The 19,848-nt window shown below is 45.7% G+C and overlaps 1 protein-coding gene across 2 annotated transcripts in view; it reads right to left on the bottom strand.

The window, feature by feature from the left end:
- Positions 1 to 19,848, bottom strand: part of cacna2d3 (calcium channel, voltage-dependent, alpha 2/delta subunit 3) — a 499,906-nt gene that overhangs the window by 200,534 nt on the left and 279,524 nt on the right. Inside the window, exons 14-15 of one of the 2 annotated variants that reach the window (XM_031901261.1) lie at positions 13,197 to 13,330; positions 666 to 683 (exon numbers count right to left, since the gene is read on the bottom strand). In XM_031901261.1, coding sequence (XP_031757121.1) covers positions 666 to 683; positions 13,197 to 13,330 — 152 coding nt within the window. The remainder of the gene's footprint in view (positions 1 to 665; positions 684 to 13,196; positions 13,331 to 19,848) is intronic. The other variant, XM_031901262.1, reaches the window with a different exon arrangement.

Consider the following 19,848-nt stretch of genomic DNA (forward strand, 5'->3'; position numbering starts at 1 on the left):
TACTTATTGGAGGCAAAACAATCTTATTGGGAGAACCAGATTACAGATAGATCCCTTATCTGGAAAAAAAAACCAGGTCCCGAGCATTCTGGATAACAGGTCCCATACCTGTTCTGTCATTGAGGAGGGAACAATCTATGTCACAAGTTGTGCTCTATTGCCCCATTGTGGGACTATTGACAGGGCAGGTAGAATAATGGTTCTGGGGCCTGATTGGGGCAGTTCCATCTGATGGGGTGGGGGGGTTTATTATCTGATAAAAAGAGAATAAAAATATAGTCATGAATAAGTCCTCCATAGACTTTTACAGGGAGGAAGCCATTGTTTGTCCCTAATGGAAGAGGATCCAATTGGGTCGATGTAAGAACTCAAACAAGAGTTTCCCGTTCCTTTATAGAGAAGCTGGGTTTGTTACAGAGTATATACAGTAGCACAGTGTAGTAAGGCATTTGGTACCTTGCGTTAGAATTGATTGGCACAGTCGGCTTTACATTGGCCGCTGACCGACATTGTCCCGCCTCACTGGGCTCCGTCTTATTGGCTCCTCACAGATATCGGTGTAAGTAAAATCTGGAACCGAATCCCCACTGTACTGGGTTCACAGCACTGAAGACATGCACCACGTCATCTAGCCAATGGGTCAACTATTAATTGTATTGTGTTACCTTTTGTGCCTGAGGGAGCTGGAAGGACAAAAAAAACAACAAAATAAAGTTCATTTAGTGGAACTATTTGTCCCTAATGTTAAAGCTGCTTTTGCCTATTGGTCTCTTCCCAGCCATACAGGCAACTGTACTCATTGGGGTAAGTACTATCTACTTAAACGGGTCGTTCACCTTAAAATTAACCTTTAGTAGGATGTAGACATTGATATTCTGAGATAATTTGCAATTGGTCTTCATTTTTTATGTTTTTTTAGCTTTTTGTTCAGCAGCTCTCCATTTGGTATTTGGTTGCTAGGGTCTGATTAACCCTAGTAACCAGGGAGTAGTTTAAACAAGAGATGGGAATATGAATAGGAGAGGGGCTGAATAGAAAGATAAGGAATAAAAAGTAACAATAACAATAAAACTGGAGCCTCACAGAGCAATAGGGTTTGGCTGCCGGGGTCAGTGACCCCCATTTGAAAACTGCAAAGAGTCAGAAGAATGAGGCAAATAATTCAGAAACTATAAAATAAATAATGAAGACCAATTGCAAAGTAGGAGTAGGGAATTCTATAACATACCCCAAGTTAACTAAAAGGTGAACCGCCCCTTTAAGGGGGTAGCGAGGCTTTTACCAGGAAATGGGTTATGATGTAGAACCGCAGGGTCTGTGTCCCAAAACCAAAGTATCATTGAAAAGAAATCAACTTTATTAGCGTTGCAGAGACAATTAACTGAAAAACAAAAGAAAAATAAAACGAGATTATTAGTTACCCTTTCAGGCAATGCTGGTTGTGGCCTTCGGGCTAGAAAGGAACGGCACTCCCATAATGCATTGCATCTCGTAGTTGGAAGAAAGATGCCCAGAAATGGCACCGCCCCGTGTATCTGCTGTGGGGGAGGGGTTTAGAGGGAATGATATTTTCCATTTCCATGATAGTAAAGCCTATTTGGATGGATTGTGTGAGCCGGAATATTTAGGAACAATATGGCGGAATGTTTGGGTATTCACAGTAAATTAGAGGCCCATCTCCTACTGTGAAGCACCCATCACCTTTTGGGGTCACCCTGTTCCCCCCCCAGTGTCGGATTCAGGACCAGATTCATAAAGCAGGCGCCCCTAGGCCCCCGTCTCCTTGCTCACTGCCGCCCCTAAAGCCCTGCCGCCCTAGGCCCCCGTCTCCTTGCTCACTGCCGCCCCTAAAGCCCTGCCGCCCTAGGCCCCCATCTCCTTGCTCACTGCCGCCCCTAAAGCCCTGCCGCCCTAGGCCCCCATCTCCTTGCTCACTGCCGCCCCTAAAGCCCTGCCGCCCTAGGCCCCCGTCTCCTTGCTCACTGCCGCCCCTAAAGCCCTGCCGCCCTAGGCCCCCGTCTCCTTGCTCACTGTCGCTCCTAAAGCCCTGCCGCCCTAGGCCCCCGTCTCCTTGCTCACTGCCGCCCTAGGCCCCCATCTCCTTGCTCACTGCCGCCCCTAAAGCCCTGCCGCCCTAGGCCCCCGTCTCCTTGCTCACTGCCGCCCCTAAAGCCCTGCTGCCCTAGGCACCAATCTCCTTGCTCACTGCCGCCCCTAAAGCCCTGCCACCCTAGGCCCCCATCTTTTGCTCACTGCCGCCCCTAAAGCCCTGCCGCCCTAGGCCCCCATCTTCTTGCTCATTGCTGCCCCTAAAGCCCTGCCGCCCTAGGCCCCCATCTCCTTGCTCACTGCCGCCCCTAAAGCCCTGCCGCCCTAGGCCCCCATCTCCTTGCTCACTGCCGCCCCTAAAGCCCTGCCGCCCTAGGCCCCCATCTTTTGCTCACTGCCGCCCCTAAAGCCCTGCCGCCCTAGGCCCCCATCTCCTTGCTCACTGCTGCCCCTAAAGCCCTGCCGCCCTAGGCCCCCATCTCCTTGCTCACTGCCGCCCCTAAAGCCCTGCCGCCCTAGGCCCCCATCTCCTTGCTCACTGCTGCCCCTAAAACCCTGCCGCCCTAGGCACCCATCTCCTTTCTCACTGCCGCCCCTAAAGCCCTGCCACCCTAGGCCCCCATCTTTTGCTCACTGCCGCCCCTAAAGCCCTGCCACCCTAGGCCCCCATCTTCTTGCTCACTGCTGCCCCTAAAGCCCTGCCGCCCTAGGCCCCCATCTCCTTGCTCACTGCTGCCCCTAAAGCCCTGCCGCCCTAGGCCCCCATCTCCTTGCTCACTGCTGCCCCTAAAACCCTGCCGCCCTAGGCCCCCATCTCCTTGCTCACTGCCGCCCTAGGCCCCCATCTCCTTTCTCACTGCCGCCCCTAAAGCCCTGCCACCCTAGGCCCCCATCTCCTTGCTCACTGCTGCCCCTAAAGCCCTGCCGCCCTAGGCCCCCATCTCCTTGCTCACTGCTGCCCCTAAAACCCTGCCGCCCTAGGCCCCCATCTCCTTGCTCACTGCCGCCCTAGGCCCCCATCTCCTTGCTCACTGCTCCTCAAGCTTATTAAGGCTGACTCGTGGGCAGTTCATCCAGCCAATCAGGGATCAGGATAAGTGCAGTCCATTGTCTATGAGCCTATTGATAAAAACACCCAGTATAGACTCATCCATACTTGGTGTAAGGGTAAGGCAGGAAGAGCATTTGATTGGCCCCTGGAACATCACAGGTAAAAGCCCATATCAAACTGCAGAATATAATCCCCATTCTCAGAAGAGCATTTTTAAGCTGAATTCAAATTTTGTTTAGATTTCATACAAAACAATTTGTTCTGAATAAAACAGAACCGGCAAAGGCTTATGGAGAATAAAGCAAAATCGATGGAACACAATGGACTCTTCATTGGTCAACACAGATGGTTTTTAATAAATAATCGCGATCGTGTTCCCATTGTCCCCAATTGTCGGTGTATTTGTAGCAGCTGGAATGGAACAGGCAACGTCGGCCAATGGTTCTACCCGAACTCCCAGCCAATCCCAATGGCGCCTCGTCTGGAACTTGTAGCTTTGGCTCGAGGGCAGTGTGTTGTCTCTTCTGGGGAGAATCGTGGAGACTCTATGGCCCGACTGTTAATCAGATTTAATGTATGTGGAGCCTCAGGCTTAAGGTGGCCAAACACCGGCCCATTTCAACTGCTGATTCAGGTCCTTCAAACTGGTTCCTTCACCCCCAACGGGCCTACCTGACTGATATCTCACCTAAAATTGGGAAGATCTTGATTGGGCAGGTTTGATTTTCCCGTCTGATCAGGGACCCCATTGGCTCATTGATGTGGTCCTCAGTCCGATGGCCCATATACCCATAATGTTTAATGTGATCATTTGGCCAATTTAGCCCAATATCGTTGACCTTAGGTGGGCATATTGGGAGAAGATCGGGAAAAGATCTGCTCGTTTGTTGACCTCGTCAAACGAGCGGATCGTACCATGCATGGCCACCTTAAGGGGTGAAATGTGAAAAGTGGGATCAAACAAACAATCAAATCTCTGTGCAATGTGACCACCCATGTGTTGTGCCAAATTGGGCTGATTTGATTGATTCCTGAGGCCACTGATAAGATCAGGGGCATAACCCTACAGTTGCAGGGGGCCCAGGAGTGTAGGGGGCCCAGTAAGGCCCAATTTCAATATATATCAATAGGTCAACTTCCCAATGTCTTGTGGCCCTAAATTGAGTTTGCTGTGGGGCCCAGTAACTTCTCTCGGCCAAGCACCATATCATTGGCCGGCCATTTATCCAAGATGATGGCCCAAACAAGCTGATCTCAGCGCAACTGGAGGGGATCTATGGCTCTTACCCACTGAGAAGGGATTTTAGTAAATAATTGTGATCCAATCAATGATCTTCTAAGATGGATCTCCCTAAGGTGCCCAGTTAATGAGTAGCATATCTGGAATAGCCCAGAATTGTCCAACAATTTTAGTGTAAAACAGACTATTCCTGCACAAGGTCCAAGGCTTTTCGCTGGGGGGGACACAGTGTTTTCTAGATACAAACGTGTCTGGATTTTCTAGAATATTGGGCTGGGTTTAAGGTGGATCAGAACCGTGCCAGTGGTTTGGCGCTCACGTAAGCCCAAAGCCCTGCTGATACGTTACTGAGCTTGTTTATATTTATGAGAAGGAAGATTTGAATCCAGATGTGAAATTACAGTTTGCAGCTTCATTTCCATCGGTTCCTTCAAGGAAAACATTCATGGAAGGGTTAATAGGAGCCCCTTCTGGTCTGATTGTTCCTAATGCACTAGAACAGGGCCGGCCCCTCAGGGAAATGGATCAGTTGGAAACTGACAGATGGATATACAGGAATAACATCTGCCAGCTGTGTTACATCCAGCGCCCTTCTGCCCACTATTTACTTACTCTCTATTATTATTCTCATTTATATATTAGCAACACATTTATACTGCACTATATAGAGACTGGGCATCCGCCCATCAGCCCCTGCCCCAGGGAGCTTACAATCTAAGGTCCCTATCACATTCCCATCAGTCCCTGCCCCAGTGAGCTTACAATCTAAGGTCCCTATCCCATCAGTCCCTGCCCCAGTGAGCTTATAATCTAAGGTCCCTATCACATTCCCATCAGTCTCTGCCCCAGTGATCTTATAATCTAAGGTCCCTATCACATTCCCATCAGTCCCTGCCCCAGTGAGCTTACAATCTAAGGTCCCTATCCCATTCCCATCAGTCCCTGCCCCAGTGAGCTTACAATCTAATGTTCTTATCCCATTCCCATCAGTCCCTGCCCCAGTGAGCTTACATTCTAAGGTCCCTATCCCATTCCCATCGTCCCTGCCCCAGTGAGCTTACAATCTAAGGTCCCTATCCCATTCCCATCAGCCCCTGCCCCAGTGAGCTTACAATCTAAGGTCCCTATCACATTCCCATCAGTCCCTGCCCCAGTGAGTTTACAATCTAAGGCCCCTATCACATTCCCATCAGTCCCTGCCCCAGTGAGCTTACAATCTAAGGTCCCTATCACATTCCCATCAGTTCCTGCCCCAGTGAGCTTACAATCTAAGGTCCCTATCCCATTCCCATCAGCCCCTGCCCCAGTGAGCTTACAATCTAAGGTCCCTATCCCATTCCTATCAGTCCCTGCACCAGTGACCTTACAATCTAAGGTCCCTATCACATTCCCATCAGTCCCTGCCCCAGTGAGCTTACAATCTAAGGTCCCTATCCCATTCCTATCAGTCCCTGCACCAGTGACCTTACAATCTAAGGTCCCTATCACATTCCCATCAGTTCCTGCCCCAGTGAGCTTACAATCTAAGGTCCCTATCCCATTCCCATCAGTCCCTGCCCCAGTGAGCTTACAATCTAAGGTCCCTATCCCATTCCCATCAGCCCCTGCCCCAGTGAGCTTACAATCTAAGGTCTCTATCCCATTCCCATCAGCCCCTGTCCCAGTGAGCTTACAATCTAAGTTCCCTATCACATTCCCATCAGCCCCTGCCCCAGTGAGCTTACAATCTAAGGTCTCTATCCCATTCCCATCAGCCTCTGTCCCAGGGAGCTTACAATCTAAGGTCTCTATCCCATTCCCATCAGCCCCTGTCCCAGGGAGCTTACAATCTAAGGTCTCTATCCCATTCCCATCAGCCCCTGCCCCAGTGAGCTTACAATCTAAGGTCCCTATCACATTCCCATCAGCCCCTGTCCCAGGGAGCTTACAATCTAAGGTCCCTATCACATTCCCATCAGTCCCTGCCCCAGTGAGCTTACAATCTAAGGTCCCTATCCCATTCCCATCAGTCCCTGCCCCAGTGAGCTTACAATCTAAGGTCCCTATTCCATTCCCATCAGCCCCTGCCCCAGTGAGCTTACAGTCTAAGGTCCCTATCACATTCCCATCAGCCCCTGCCCCAGTGAGCTTACAATCTAAGGTCCCTATCCCATTCCCATCAGCCCCTGCCCCAGTGAGCTTACAATCTAAGGTCCCTATCACATTCCCATCAGTCCCTGCCCCAGTGAGCTTACAATCTAAGGTCCCTATCCCATTCCCATCAGTCCCTGCCCCAGTGAGCTTACAATCTAAGGTCCCTATCCCATTCCCATCAGTCCCTGCCCCAGTGAGCTTACAATCTAAGGTCCCTATCCCATTCCCATCAGTCCCTGCCCCAGTGAGCTTACAATCTAAGGTCCCTATCCCATTCCCATCAGCCCCTGCCCCAGTGAGCTTACAGTCTAAGGTCCCTATCCATTCCCATTAAGTTTATTCATAGGCTCCTACAATATGCAGATGGTTCTTCTATATTTATCCCTGTCTGTCAGAATTAATCATCTGAGCTGTCAGCCTAAGATCTGTTCTTGGTGGCTATAAAGACAGTATTGCAGTTATAGCAATGTTTAGCCAGTAAATATCAAAACAAATGTTTGTTTTTTAAAACACAGGGCTGTACATAGCCTTGGCATGTTGGGGGGCTTTTTGTGGGATCTTTAAAGGGACCCTGCCATGATATTTATGGGGCTGTTTATCTCTAAATGACCCTGTTACACAGCAAATAATTCCCTCTGCCATTTAACCCTTTATTCTTCAACCAACAAATGTATTTGTAGCTGTAATATTGGTGTGTAGGCGCCATCTCAGTGCCTTGTGCCTGAGTCTGAGCTTTCAGCCAGCGCTACACATTAGAACTGCTTTCAGCTAACCTATTGTTTCTCCTACTCCCATGTAACTGGAGGAGTCCCAAGCTGGACTTGGATTTCTTACTATTGAGTGCTATTCTGATACCTACTGGGAGCTGCTATCTTGCTCCCTTCCCATTGTTCTGCTGATCGGCTGCTGGGGGTGAGGGGGGGGGATATCACTCCAACTTGCAGCGCAGCAGTAAAGTGTGAGTGAAGTTTATCAGAGCACAGGTCACATGGCTGTGGCACCCTGGGAAATGAAGAATATGGCTAGCCCCATGGGAAAAACAGATTACAATGCAGGAGAAGCTCTATTAACCGATGGGTTTTGAAAAATATATATTTTCCCATGACAGTATTGCTTTAAGGCATAAGGCTCCTTTCCAAGGAATCCGACCCATTTCTCAGCTAGAAGCTTAAATATTTCTCTAGCATCGCATTACTTTCCGTTCTATAATATAGAAATTAATGACAGTTCTGAAAACAAAGTCTGATTGGCTCAATTAATTAGCAGCGCCGCTGTAGGGCAAATAAGAGAAATAAGTTATAAAAAGTAACAATAACAATAAAACTGGAGCCTCACAGAGCAATAGGGTTTGGCTGCCGGGGTCAGTGACCCCCATTGGAAAGCTGGAAGAAGAAGGCAAATAATTCAAAAACTATACCAAATAAATAATGAAGACCAATTGAAAAGTTGCTTAGAATTGGCCATTCTATAACATATTGTTTAATTCTCACAATGTATTTGAAATATTACCCAGGTAGCAACGTAACAAAGAAATCGTTCATTTCCCTAAAAAGAAACAGCTTTAATGCCTTTCTCCCCTAATGACTTAATAAAAGACCTAGAACATTTGTGGCTTTGCAGCCTGGGGGGGGGGGGGGGCTGATCCCTATAAACTGTAGGCTGTAGCTGACGGAATGCAAACGCCATAAATTCCACAATTTTTAGCCTGAAAAAAAAACCGGATTAGTCCTTCCAGCATTCCTTCTCCCATAATAACGAAGCCATTAATTGCGTTTCATCACAAATAAAGCACCGTAATATTTATGGCCGTAGCCGGCGATCTAATGACTCGGGGGCAAGATGTTAAGTGTCGCGGCGTGTTCCACATGTTCCTTGCGCTGCTCCTGAAGGCTCTGGAGGCCATTAAATTTAATGAAGCCATCTGCTATGGGATGGAAGAGCAAACACAATCCATTGTTCTCCGCTGCCATTTTATACAGATGGCGTTCCGTGTTCCGCGTCCCCCCGGCAGGAAACGCCATGTTCCTCTCAATGTGCGCGGTTTGGGGGTTTCATGTTCGGAACTTCTTTTGTGCAGCGGGCGAAGGTTTATTAAATACAGGCATGGGACCTGTTATCCAGAATGCTCGGGACCTGGGGTTTCCGGATAAGGGATCTTTCCATAATTTGGATCTCCATCACTTAAGTCTGCTAAAAATCATTCAAATACTGAATAAACCCAATAGGATTGTTCTGCCCCCAATAAGGGGTAATTACAGTGGCTTGCAAAAGTATTCGGCCCCCTTGAACTTTCCCACATTTTGTCACATTACAGCCACAAACATGAATCCATTTTATTGGAATTCCCCGGGAAAGCCCAATACAAAGTGGGGTACACGGGAAAGCCCAATACAAAGTGGGGTACACGTGAGAAGTGGAAGGAAAATCATACATGATTCCAAACATTTTTTACAAATAACTAAGTGCAAAGTGGGGTGTGCGTAATTATTCAGCCCCCTGAGTCAATACTTTGTAGAACCCCCTTTTGCTGCAATTCCAGCTGCCAGGCTTTAGGGTATGTCTCTACCCGCTTTGCCCATCTACAGACTGAAATCCTTGCCCATTCTTCTTTGCAAAACAGCTCCAGCTCAGTCAGATTAGATGGTCAGCCTTTGGGAACAGCAGTTTTCAGATCTTGCCACAGATTCCCCATTGGATTTAGATCTGGGCTGTGATTGGGCCAGTCTAACACATGGATATGTTTGGGTTTAACCCATTGTTGCCCTGGTTTTATGTTTAGGGTCGTTGCCCTGCTGGAAGGGAACCTCCGCCCCAGTCTCAAGTCTTTTGCAGACTCCAAGAGGTTTTCTTCCAAGATTGCCCTGTATTTGGCTCCATCCATCTTCCCATCAACTCTGAGCAGCTTCCCTGTCCCTGCTGAAGCCCCCCCAGAGCATGATGCTGCCCCCCCATATGTGACAGTGGGGATGGTGGGTTCAGAGTGATGTGCAGGGTTAGTTTTCCGCCACACATAGCGTTTTGCATTTTGGCCAAAAAGTTCCATTTTGGTCTCATCTGACCAGAGCCCCTTCTCCCACATGTTTGCTGCCCCCCCCCACATGGCTTGTGGCAAACTGCAAACGGAACTTCTTATGGTTTTCTGTTAACAATGGCTTTCTTCTTGCCACTCTTCCATAAAGGCCAACTTTGTGCAGTGCCCGACTAATAGTTGCCTATGGACAGATTCCCCCCCCTGAGCTGTAGATCCCTGCAGCCCCCCCAGAGTCACCATGGGCCTCTTGGCTGCATTTCTGAATGATCGGTGGAACAGGGCTCCGTGGGAGGTTCAAGGCTTTGGGAATCTGTTTGTAGCCTAAGCCTGCTTTATATTTCTCAATAACTTTATCCCTGACCTGCCTGGTGTGTTCTTTGGGCTTCATGGTGTTGTTGCTCCCAATATTCCCTTAGCAACCTCTGAGGCCGTCACAGAGCAGCTGTATTTGTACTGACATTAGATTACACACAGGGGCACTCTATTTAGTCATTAGCACTCATCAGGCAATGTCTATGGGCAACTGACTGCACTCAGACCAAAGGGGGCTGAATAATTACGCACACCCCACTTTGCAGTTATTTATTTGTAAAAAATGTTTGGAATCATGTATGATTTTCCTTCCACTTCTCACGTGTACCCCACTTTGTATTGGGCTTTCCCGTGGAATTCCAATAAAATTGATTCATGTTTGTGGCTGTAATGTGACAAAATGTGGGAAAGTTCAAGGGGGCTGAATACTTTTGCAAGCCACTGTATATCTTAGTTGGGATCAAGTACAGGTACTGTTTTATTATTACAGAGAAAAGGGAATCATTTAACCATTAAATAAACCCAATAGGGCTGTTCTGCCCCAATAAGGGGTAATTATATCTTAGTTGGGATCAAGTACAGGTACTGTTTTATTATTACAGAGAAAAGGGAATCATTTAACCATGAAATAAACCCAATAGGGCTGTTCTGCCCCCAATAAGGGGTAATTATATCTTAGTTGGGATCAAGTACAGGTACTGTTTTATTATTACAGAGAAAAGGGAATCATTTAACCATTAAATAAACCCAATAGGGCTGTTCTGCCCCAATAAGGGGTAATTATATCTTAGTTGGGATCAAGTACAGGTACTGTTTTATTATTACAGAGAAAAGGGAATCATTTAACCATTAAATAAACCCAATAGGGCTGTTCTGCCCCAATAAGGGGTAATTATATCTTAGTTGGGATCAAGTACAGGTACTGTTTTATTACAGAGAAAAGGGAATCATTTTTAAAAATTAGAATTATTTGCTTATAATGGAGTCTATGGGAGATGGCCTTTCTGTAATTCAGAATGGATAATGGGTTTCTGGATAAAGGATCCCATACCTGTAGTAAATTCACACGCAAAGTGCATATTCCTAGTGATGAGCGAATTGCTTGCCAGGCATGGATTCACAGCAAGTAGAACCAATGGCCAAATGTGGAAATTCGCTGGGAACCCATGCCTGCCGAAAAAAATTCACTCATCATTATTTAGAGAGGTTATTATATGACCCCCTTATATATTTATATATAGTGACCCCCGCTTAAGCGCCTCTTCCCCAGTGTAACCAATCCCAACTGGGCCAGTCTTTCCCCATAACTGAGACTTCCCATACCCTTTACCAGCTTAGTTGCCCTTCTCTGGACCCTCTCTAACTCAATAATGTCCCGTTTGAGCACTGGAGACCAAAACTGAACAGCATATTCTAGATGGGGCCTTACCAGCGCTCTGTAAAGGGGAAGAATAACCCCCCTCCCGTGAATCTATACCCCTTTTAATACAGCTCAATACCCTGTTTGCCCTTGCAGCTGCTGCCTGGCATTGCTTGCTACAGCCAAGTTTATTATCTACAAGGACTCCAAGCTCCTTCTCCATTATGGACTTGCCTAGTGCAGTCCCATTAAGGGTATAAGTGGGGGCAGATTGTTACCCCCCAGGTGCATGACCTTACATTTATCCACATTAAATCCCATCTGCCACTTAGCCGCCCAGATTGCCAGTTTGCCCAGACCCTGCTGCAGGGATGCCCCATCCTGGATAGAACTGACTGGTCTGCAGAGTTCTGTCCCATCTGCAAACACTGATACATTACTTATAATACCCTCCCCTAAGTCATTTATGAACAAGTTAAACAAAAGTGGCCCCAGTACAGAACCCCGAGGGGCCCTTTGCATCATCCCACAATCCTGTCTATGTGAATAGAATAGAATAGACAGGGAACCAATCTTAGAGAAGGTCTGGGGCCAGGAACCCTGTAGACAAGGTGTTCGATAACAAGAGAAGTATAACCTGTACTGGCACACCCCAGGGTAGTAAGATAGACAGGCGGGGTAAAAAGAGCAGTGATTGGCTGATTGAGAGATTGATAGAAGAGGATTGGTGGCTCTACTGGTGATACCCTGCCTAAAGCAAAGGGACCCCCATATGGAATTGGAATCAAGCTTGTCTTACACTAAAGGGAATACAAACTTCTAGCAAGTATCCCAACAATGACCTTAAGCATAGCAACCCCCATATCCTACGTGGCACCAGTGTCTACTTTATATATAAATATGTGGTGCAACAACAAAGCCATCCCTTCCTCTCCACAACACCACGAGGGCTCAGTGTAACGGTTCTCCACTAGGGAGGCCAAGAAAGGATTATGGGGGATGAGAAGATGAACGGTAGAGGGCCTGAAAAGTAAAATAAACAATAAAAAACATTAAAACAATAAAATGAAGCCCTAACCAATGAATTTGTGGTTGCTGGGGCTCGGTGATTCCAACAACCAGAGATCATTTTCAGCTGGAAAGAGACTATAAAGAAGACCAACGGAAATGTTTCTCTGATCTGGTCCATCTATAACATCAACTTTGCCTTTAAAATATGAAGTACAAGTCCAGTATGTGTTAGTGTATTTTTGTAAATAATTGTTGCTGCAATGGGGTAAGGGGAATACAGGCTAAACATGATGTTTCTCATGTGATGGAGCTGATTATCTGAAGTCTACTGGAGAAACGTATGGGCAGGTCCAGTAACCCAGTCCATAGGAATCGCGTATCTACAATATCTACAACCATAATGGTTTCTCTCCTAAGATAATGACTTAGGTTCCCCCTGGATCTCATTGGTTCCCTCTCCAACATCTCCTTAAGGATTTCCCTCCACCCTTTTCCTCCATCTACATCTTTTCCTCCATCGTAAATAACAACAAACATTTGGATACGTTATCTCTGTAATGACTATTCTTCATTCAAACCAAAAGCCTTTGGCCATGACAGAAATGGTAGATCCAAGTCACACCCAAGCAGATCCACCCATTCAACCAACCAGCAAGTAAAGTTCTCCAACAACGTTCCTGATCTGTTCTTTGAGCCGAAAGCATAGGAGCCGCGTAGTTCATTCCAGCAGCAATCACCATCCCCACAATGATCAGTGGAGCTCATTTACCTACAGGTCCATTTGGAATCAGGTTGGTTCTAGGCAGGTTCCAATCAGAAACTTGGGTGGAAAGCTTAGTTACAAGTTCTCAAGGTATTGGTGGGCATTGCCCCATCAATAGATTTATCATTGAGTGTTGAAGAACATCAAGAGTTGAAGAACATTTGATATATGATGAGGTTTTTCGTTCCCTCAGAACCATCTCATTTTATTGGCCAATGGCAACGAGGCCAGGCTTTGGCTACTTACCGTGCTATCAACGTAGGCTTCTGTCCACACAACGTCGTGTTCCTGGTCAATGACTTTCGGCCGGCTCAGGACGTGAAGGTAGGCCATGACATTTTCTTGCACGTCGGCCAAGGTCGATATCTGAGTAAAAAAACCTGTTGAGAGAAAGAAATTAAGTGAGACGTCTAATTCATTCTAAAGAAAACAAGAACAGGACACGGTTTAATTGTACAATTTGTACTCGTTTCATATTGAATAAATGTTTTAAGTATAGAAAAATAACCCTCTTCCTCTCCGGGGAACGCGAGAATGTTGGAAATATGTCGGAGGGGAGGCAAGTGTTGTGCTAATGAGGCAATTCAGTCATACAGTGCATGGGGGGCAGTACTGTGGTCCCATTCATGGGGGGTTCCTGGGAAATATTCTGATTTTCTTACAGTGATGGGAATACCTCCCACATTATATTTGGATGAGATGCTTTGAACTCAGTGCCACGTATCCTACTGAGGTATGCAACCTTCCTCATTGGCCCAATGTCTGGCAGAGATGGTGCAGCTCAGACTGGGGGGGGGGGCAGTTATGGACCCCTTGTAACTGTAACTTTAACTGGGAACTGCCTCATGTTTCATGTTATTGGTACTTGGCTAATGGTTCCCTGTGAGTCTGGCCACACCGGGGGGCACAGAGCGTTGGTGGGGGGCAGAAGAGCTTGAGGAACGGTGAGATTAGCAAAGAATGTTTATTTGTTCCCTTAGATACTCATAAAAGTCCAGGCTCGGGGTTACTTAGGGTAAGATTTGGGGTGAACATGTTTGTGCAGCCTTAGATATTCTTGGAATGAGTTTTATAGAGATACGTATAACTTGAACCAAAAGTAAATGTAGAATAATTCACTTTCTCCTCTTTGTCTCTGCCTTCTGTGAGGGGGTCATTAACCCAACACCAATCTCTAAGATGCGATTATGTCTGTGTCACAACCTCCCACACATGTCCCATAGTCCCCATATTGTGTTATAATCCTCTCACAATAACCCAGGGGGGTAATATAATGTAATTGGGTCTGTGGCCAATCAAACAGGGCCAGTAGCAGATATACAGTATGAATTAATACTTTTTCCCATATTCTGTACAGATAAATAGCCTAACACTATGGCTGAATAGATAGGAACAGCCTCCTAAGTTTGCCCATAGCCTGTACAGAGAGATACCATAAAACTATGGCACATAGGGATTCCCCTGTACTAAGCACAATTCAGCAGGAACAGCCTCCTAAGTTTGCCCATAGCCTGTACAGAGAGATACCATAAAACTATGGCACATAGGGATTCCCCTGTACTAAGCACAATTCAGCAGGAACAGCCCCCTAAGTTTGCCCATAGCCTGTACAGAGAGATACCATAAAACTATGGCACATAGGGATTCCCCTGTACTAAGCACAATTCAGCAGGAACAGCCCCCTAAGTTTGCTCATAGCCTGTACAGAGAGATACCATAAAACTATGGCACATAGGGATTCCCCTGTACTAAGCACAATTCAGCAGGAACAGCCCCCTAAGTTTGCTCATAGCCTGTACAGAGAGATACCATAAAACTATGGCACATAGGGATTCCCCTGTACTAAGCACAATTCAGCAGGAACAGCCCCCTAAGTTTGCTCATAGCCTGTACAGAGAGATACCATAAAACTATGGCACATAGGGATTCCCCTGTACTAAGCACAATTCAGCAGGAACAGCCCCCTAAGTTTGCTCATAGCCTGTACAGAGAGATACCATAAAACTATGGCATATAGGGATTCCCCTGTACTAAGCACAATTCAGCAGGAACAGCCCCCTAAGTTTGCTCATAGCCTGTACAGAGAGATACCATAAAACTATGGCACATAGGGATTCCCCTGTACTAAGCACAATTCAGCAGGAACAGCCCCCTAAGTTTGCTCATAGCCTGTACAGAGAGATACCATAAAACTATGGCACATAGGGATTCCCCTGTACTAAGCACAATTTAGCAGGAACAGCCCCCTAAGTTTGCTCATAGCCTGAACAGAAAGATACCATAAAACTATGGCACATAGGGATTCCCCTGTACTAAGCACAGTTCAGCAGGAACAGCCCCCTAAGTTTGCTCATAGCCTGTAGAGAGAGATACCATAAAACTATGGCACATAGGGATTCCCCTGTACTAAGCACAGTTCAGCAGGAACAGCCCCCTAAGTTTGCGCATAGCCTGTACAGAGAGATACCATAAAACTATGGCAGCATAGGGATTCCCCTGTACTAAGCACAGTTCAGCAGGAACAGCCCCCTAAGTTTGCTCATAGCCTGTACAGAGAGATACCATAAAACTATGGCACATAGGGATTCCCCTGTACTAAGCACAATTCAGCAGGAACAGCCCCCTAAGCTTGCCCATAGCCTGTACAGAGAGATACCATAAAACTATGGCACATAGGGATTCCCCTGTACTAAGCACAATTCAGCAGGAACAGCCCCTAAGTTTGCTCATAGCCTGTACAGAGAGATACCATAAAACTATGGCACATAGGGATTCCCCTGTACTAAGCACAATTCAGCAGGAACAGCCCCCTAAGTTTGCTCATAGCCTGTACAGAGAGATACCATAAAACTATGGCACATAGGGATTCCCCTGTACTAAGCACAATTCAGCAGGAACATCCCCCTAAGTTTGCTCATAGCCTGTACAGAGAGATACCATAAAACTATGGCACATAGGGATTCCCCTGTACTAAGCACAATTCAGCAGGAACATCCCCCTAAGTTTGCTCATAGCCTGTACAGAGAGATACCATAAAACTATGGCACATAGGGATTCCCCTGTACTAAGCACAATTCAGCAGGAACATCCCCCTAAGTTTGCTCATAGCCTGTACAGAGAGATACCATAAAACTATGGCACATAGGGATTCCCCTGTACTAAGCACAATTCAGCAGGAACAGCCCCCTAAGTTTGCTCATAGCCTGTACAGAGAGATACCATAAAACTATGGCACATAGGGATTCCCCTGTACTAAGCACAATTCAGCAGGAACAGCCCCCTAAGTTTGCCCATAGCCTGTACAGAGAGATACCATAAAACTATGGCACATAGGGATTCCCCTGTACTAAGCACAATTCAGCAGGAACAGCCCCCTAAGTTTGCCCATAGCCTGTACAGAGAGATACCATAAAACTATGGCACATAGGGATTCCCCTGTACTAAGCACAATTCAGCAGGAACATCCCCCTAAGTTTGCTCATAGCCTGTACAGAGAGATACCATAAAACTATGGCACATAGGGATTCCCCTGTACTAAGCACAATTCAGCAGGAACATCCCCCTAAGTTTGCTCATAGCCTGTACAGAGAGATACCATAAAACTATGGCACATAGGGATTCCCCTGTACTAAGCACAATTCAGCAGGAACATCCCCCTAAGTTTGCTCATAGCCTGTACAGAGAGATACCATAAAACTATGGCACATAGGGATTCCCCTGTACTAAGCACAATTCAGCAGGAACAGCCCCCTAAGTTTGCTCATAGCCTGTACAGAGAGATACCATAAAACTATGGCACATAGGGATTCCCCTGTACTAAGCACAATTCAGCAGGAACAGCCCCCTAAGTTTGCCCATAGCCTGTACAGAGAGATACCATAAAACTATGGCACATAGGGATTCCCCTGTACTAAGCACAATTCAGCAGGAACAGCCCCCTAAGTTTGCCCATAGCCTGTACAGAGAGATACCATAAAACTATGGCACATAGGGATTCCCCTGTACTAAGCACAATTCAGCAGGAACAGCCCCCTAAGTTTGCTCATAGCCTGTACAGAGAGATACCATAAAACTATGGCACATAGGGATTCCCCTGTACTAAGCACAATTCAGCAGGAACAGCCCCCTAAGTTTGCTCATAGCCTGTACAGAGAGATACCATAAAACTATGGCACATAGGGATTCCCCCGTTGTATAGTTTTTTACAGCTATATATATAAAAAGACACAAGATAGATAGATAGATAGATAGATAGTGAGAGAGAGAGAGAGAGAGATAGATAGACTGACAGACAGACAGACAGATAGATAGATAGATAGATAGATAGATAGATAGATAGATAGATAGATAGATACTGTAAAGCCCGTAATACTGTATATATGAAGGAATAATAAAGGGAAGGAGTAGCAGAGTAGGAATGAGACTGTATATAAAGGTTTCAGACTGTGAGCCCCCCCCCCCCCCCCCCCCCGTTCCTAACGCTCCTGTTTCAGACCTTTGGCCACAGTTGCCGTTGCCGCTAACAAGGAGCATTTAGAGATGACATTAAGCCCATTTGGCTAATGATTTATGACGGGCCTGCCAGGGTAGCACTTGGAAGCCCTTCCATCCAATCGACTCTCCCCTAATCTCAAAGCTTTTAGCGCTGCCGGAGACTCTCAGCCCATGGAGGGGCCGCCACGCAGGCACGGGGGTTACCATAACGATATGTGCAAGGCCTAACGCATTTAGACGTATTTATGGCGAGCAATTTGAGCGTTATTGTACGGCCCGAAACCTGAGCCCCGTGGGTTCTAACTCACAATCATACAATCTGACAGCTTTCAGGGACCTTGAAAGACCTCTTTCTTGGCTACTCGCAGCCCCAGATACGCCGCCATGATGATATATGACTTATAAAAGGGGGAAATATTCACAAATAAAATATACGTATAACTGGGTATGGTGCCCGAAGGAAGTTTATTTAAGTTAATTCCATATATTTTGCTGAAATTGTTTTGTTTTTCCATAAACCAGCCCTTCCTCCCCTGAAAACAGTGCAGTTGAGATGCTGAGCTCTGTATAAACAAACCCCCGTAGCCTTTAATAGGCTTTATGATAAGGGGACACATTATACGGAGGGCTTATATAATTGTTTTACTAACCTGCTTCTTCACAACAGTGACTCTGCAGTGCCAGTTCAATTGAGATACTGAGCTCTGTATAAACAAATTCCTTTCCCAAAACTGTAGCCTATAGAATGCTTTGAGATAAGGGGAAACATTATGCAGAGGGCTTATATAATTGTTTTAATAACCTAAAGTGGTTTTGATTTCTTAACCAGAAAAAGCACCACAGTATAAACAGCAGGTAGAAAGTTTGGCGCAAATTAATTGAGCTCACACTGAAAATGAGGGTATACTTGCCCTTTAATGCTCCCAGTAGAATCGCATTTAATGGTATTCAGCAGAAAAACAATTTCCAATAACAAATACGGGACGTCAGAACCCCGCGCGAGTCCCACATGATCCCAAGCAGGGCTCGGGGCGCCCAATACATCCATATTATTTATTAAAAAAATGTCACAATAAATAAATCACAAAACCCAAAGCTCATCAGCATTTTATCCATCGCCCGGCGCAGATAAAAGACCCGGCTGCAGAAAAGCCATTAAACATAAAGTGCAGTAAATCAATAAATAGCCGGAACCATAAATAAACACAAACACTTTCAAGTCTGACAGAGAATGAAAATTATACAGAAATCCATTTACATATCAGTTTATTTCTATACACCCCCCCCCCCGAGCCACAATGTGTTTGTCCAACGGAATCACTAAGAATGAGGAGGGTTAGACCATAGGGAATGAAATGGGGGGGTTGGAGCAGCACTAGGTATTATTGCTATAGGGTTGCCCCAATAATTACTTACTTACCCCACTTACTGCACCATGTGGGGCTCAAAGTTCCCCTTAAAATTAACTTTTAGTCTGTTATAGAATAACCCGTTCTAAGCAACATTTCAATTGGTCTTTATTATTTATTTGAGATCGTTTCCAAATTATTTGCCTTTTTTCCAACTCTTACCAGCTCTGTGAGGCTACCATTTTATTGTTATACAGGTATAGGACCCATTATCCAGAATGCTTGGGACCTGATATTCCTGATAAGGGGTCTTTCCGTAATTTGGATCTCCATACCTTAAGTCTACTAAAGAATCAATAAAACATTAATTAAACCCTATGGGATTGTTTTGCCCCCAACAAGGATCTTAGTTGGGATCAAGTACAGGTACTGTTTTATTATTACAGAGAAAAGGGAATCATTTAACCATTAAATAAACCCAATAGGGCTGTTCTGCCCCAATAAGGGGTAATTATATCTTAGTTGGGATCAAGTACAGGTACTGTTTTATTATTACAGAGAAAAGGGAATCATTTAACCATTAAATAAACCCAATAGGGCTGTTCTGCCCCAATAAGGGGTAATTATATCTTAGTTGGGATCAAGTACAGGTACTGTTTTATTATTACAGAGAAAAGGGAATCATTTAACCATTAAATAAACCCAATAGGGCTGTTCTGCCCCAATAAGGGGTAATTATATCTTAGTTGGGATCAAGTACAGGTACTGTTTTATTATTACAGAGAAAAGGGAATCATTTAACCATTAAATAAACCCAATAGGGCTGTTCTGCCCCAATAAGGGGTAATTATATCTTAGTTGGGATCAAGTACAGGTACTGTTTTATTATTACAGAGAAAAGGGAATCATTTTACCATGAAATAAACCCAATAGGGCTGTTCTGCCCCAATAAGGGGTAATTATATCTTAGTTGGGATCAAGTACAGGTACTGTTTTATTATTACAGAGAAAAGGGAATAATTTAACCATTAAATAAACCCAATAGGGCTGTTCAG

This window comes from Xenopus tropicalis, chromosome 4 (genome assembly GCF_000004195.4).
Source record: "Xenopus tropicalis strain Nigerian chromosome 4, UCB_Xtro_10.0, whole genome shotgun sequence".
NCBI lineage: Eukaryota > Metazoa > Chordata > Amphibia > Anura > Pipidae > Xenopus > Xenopus tropicalis.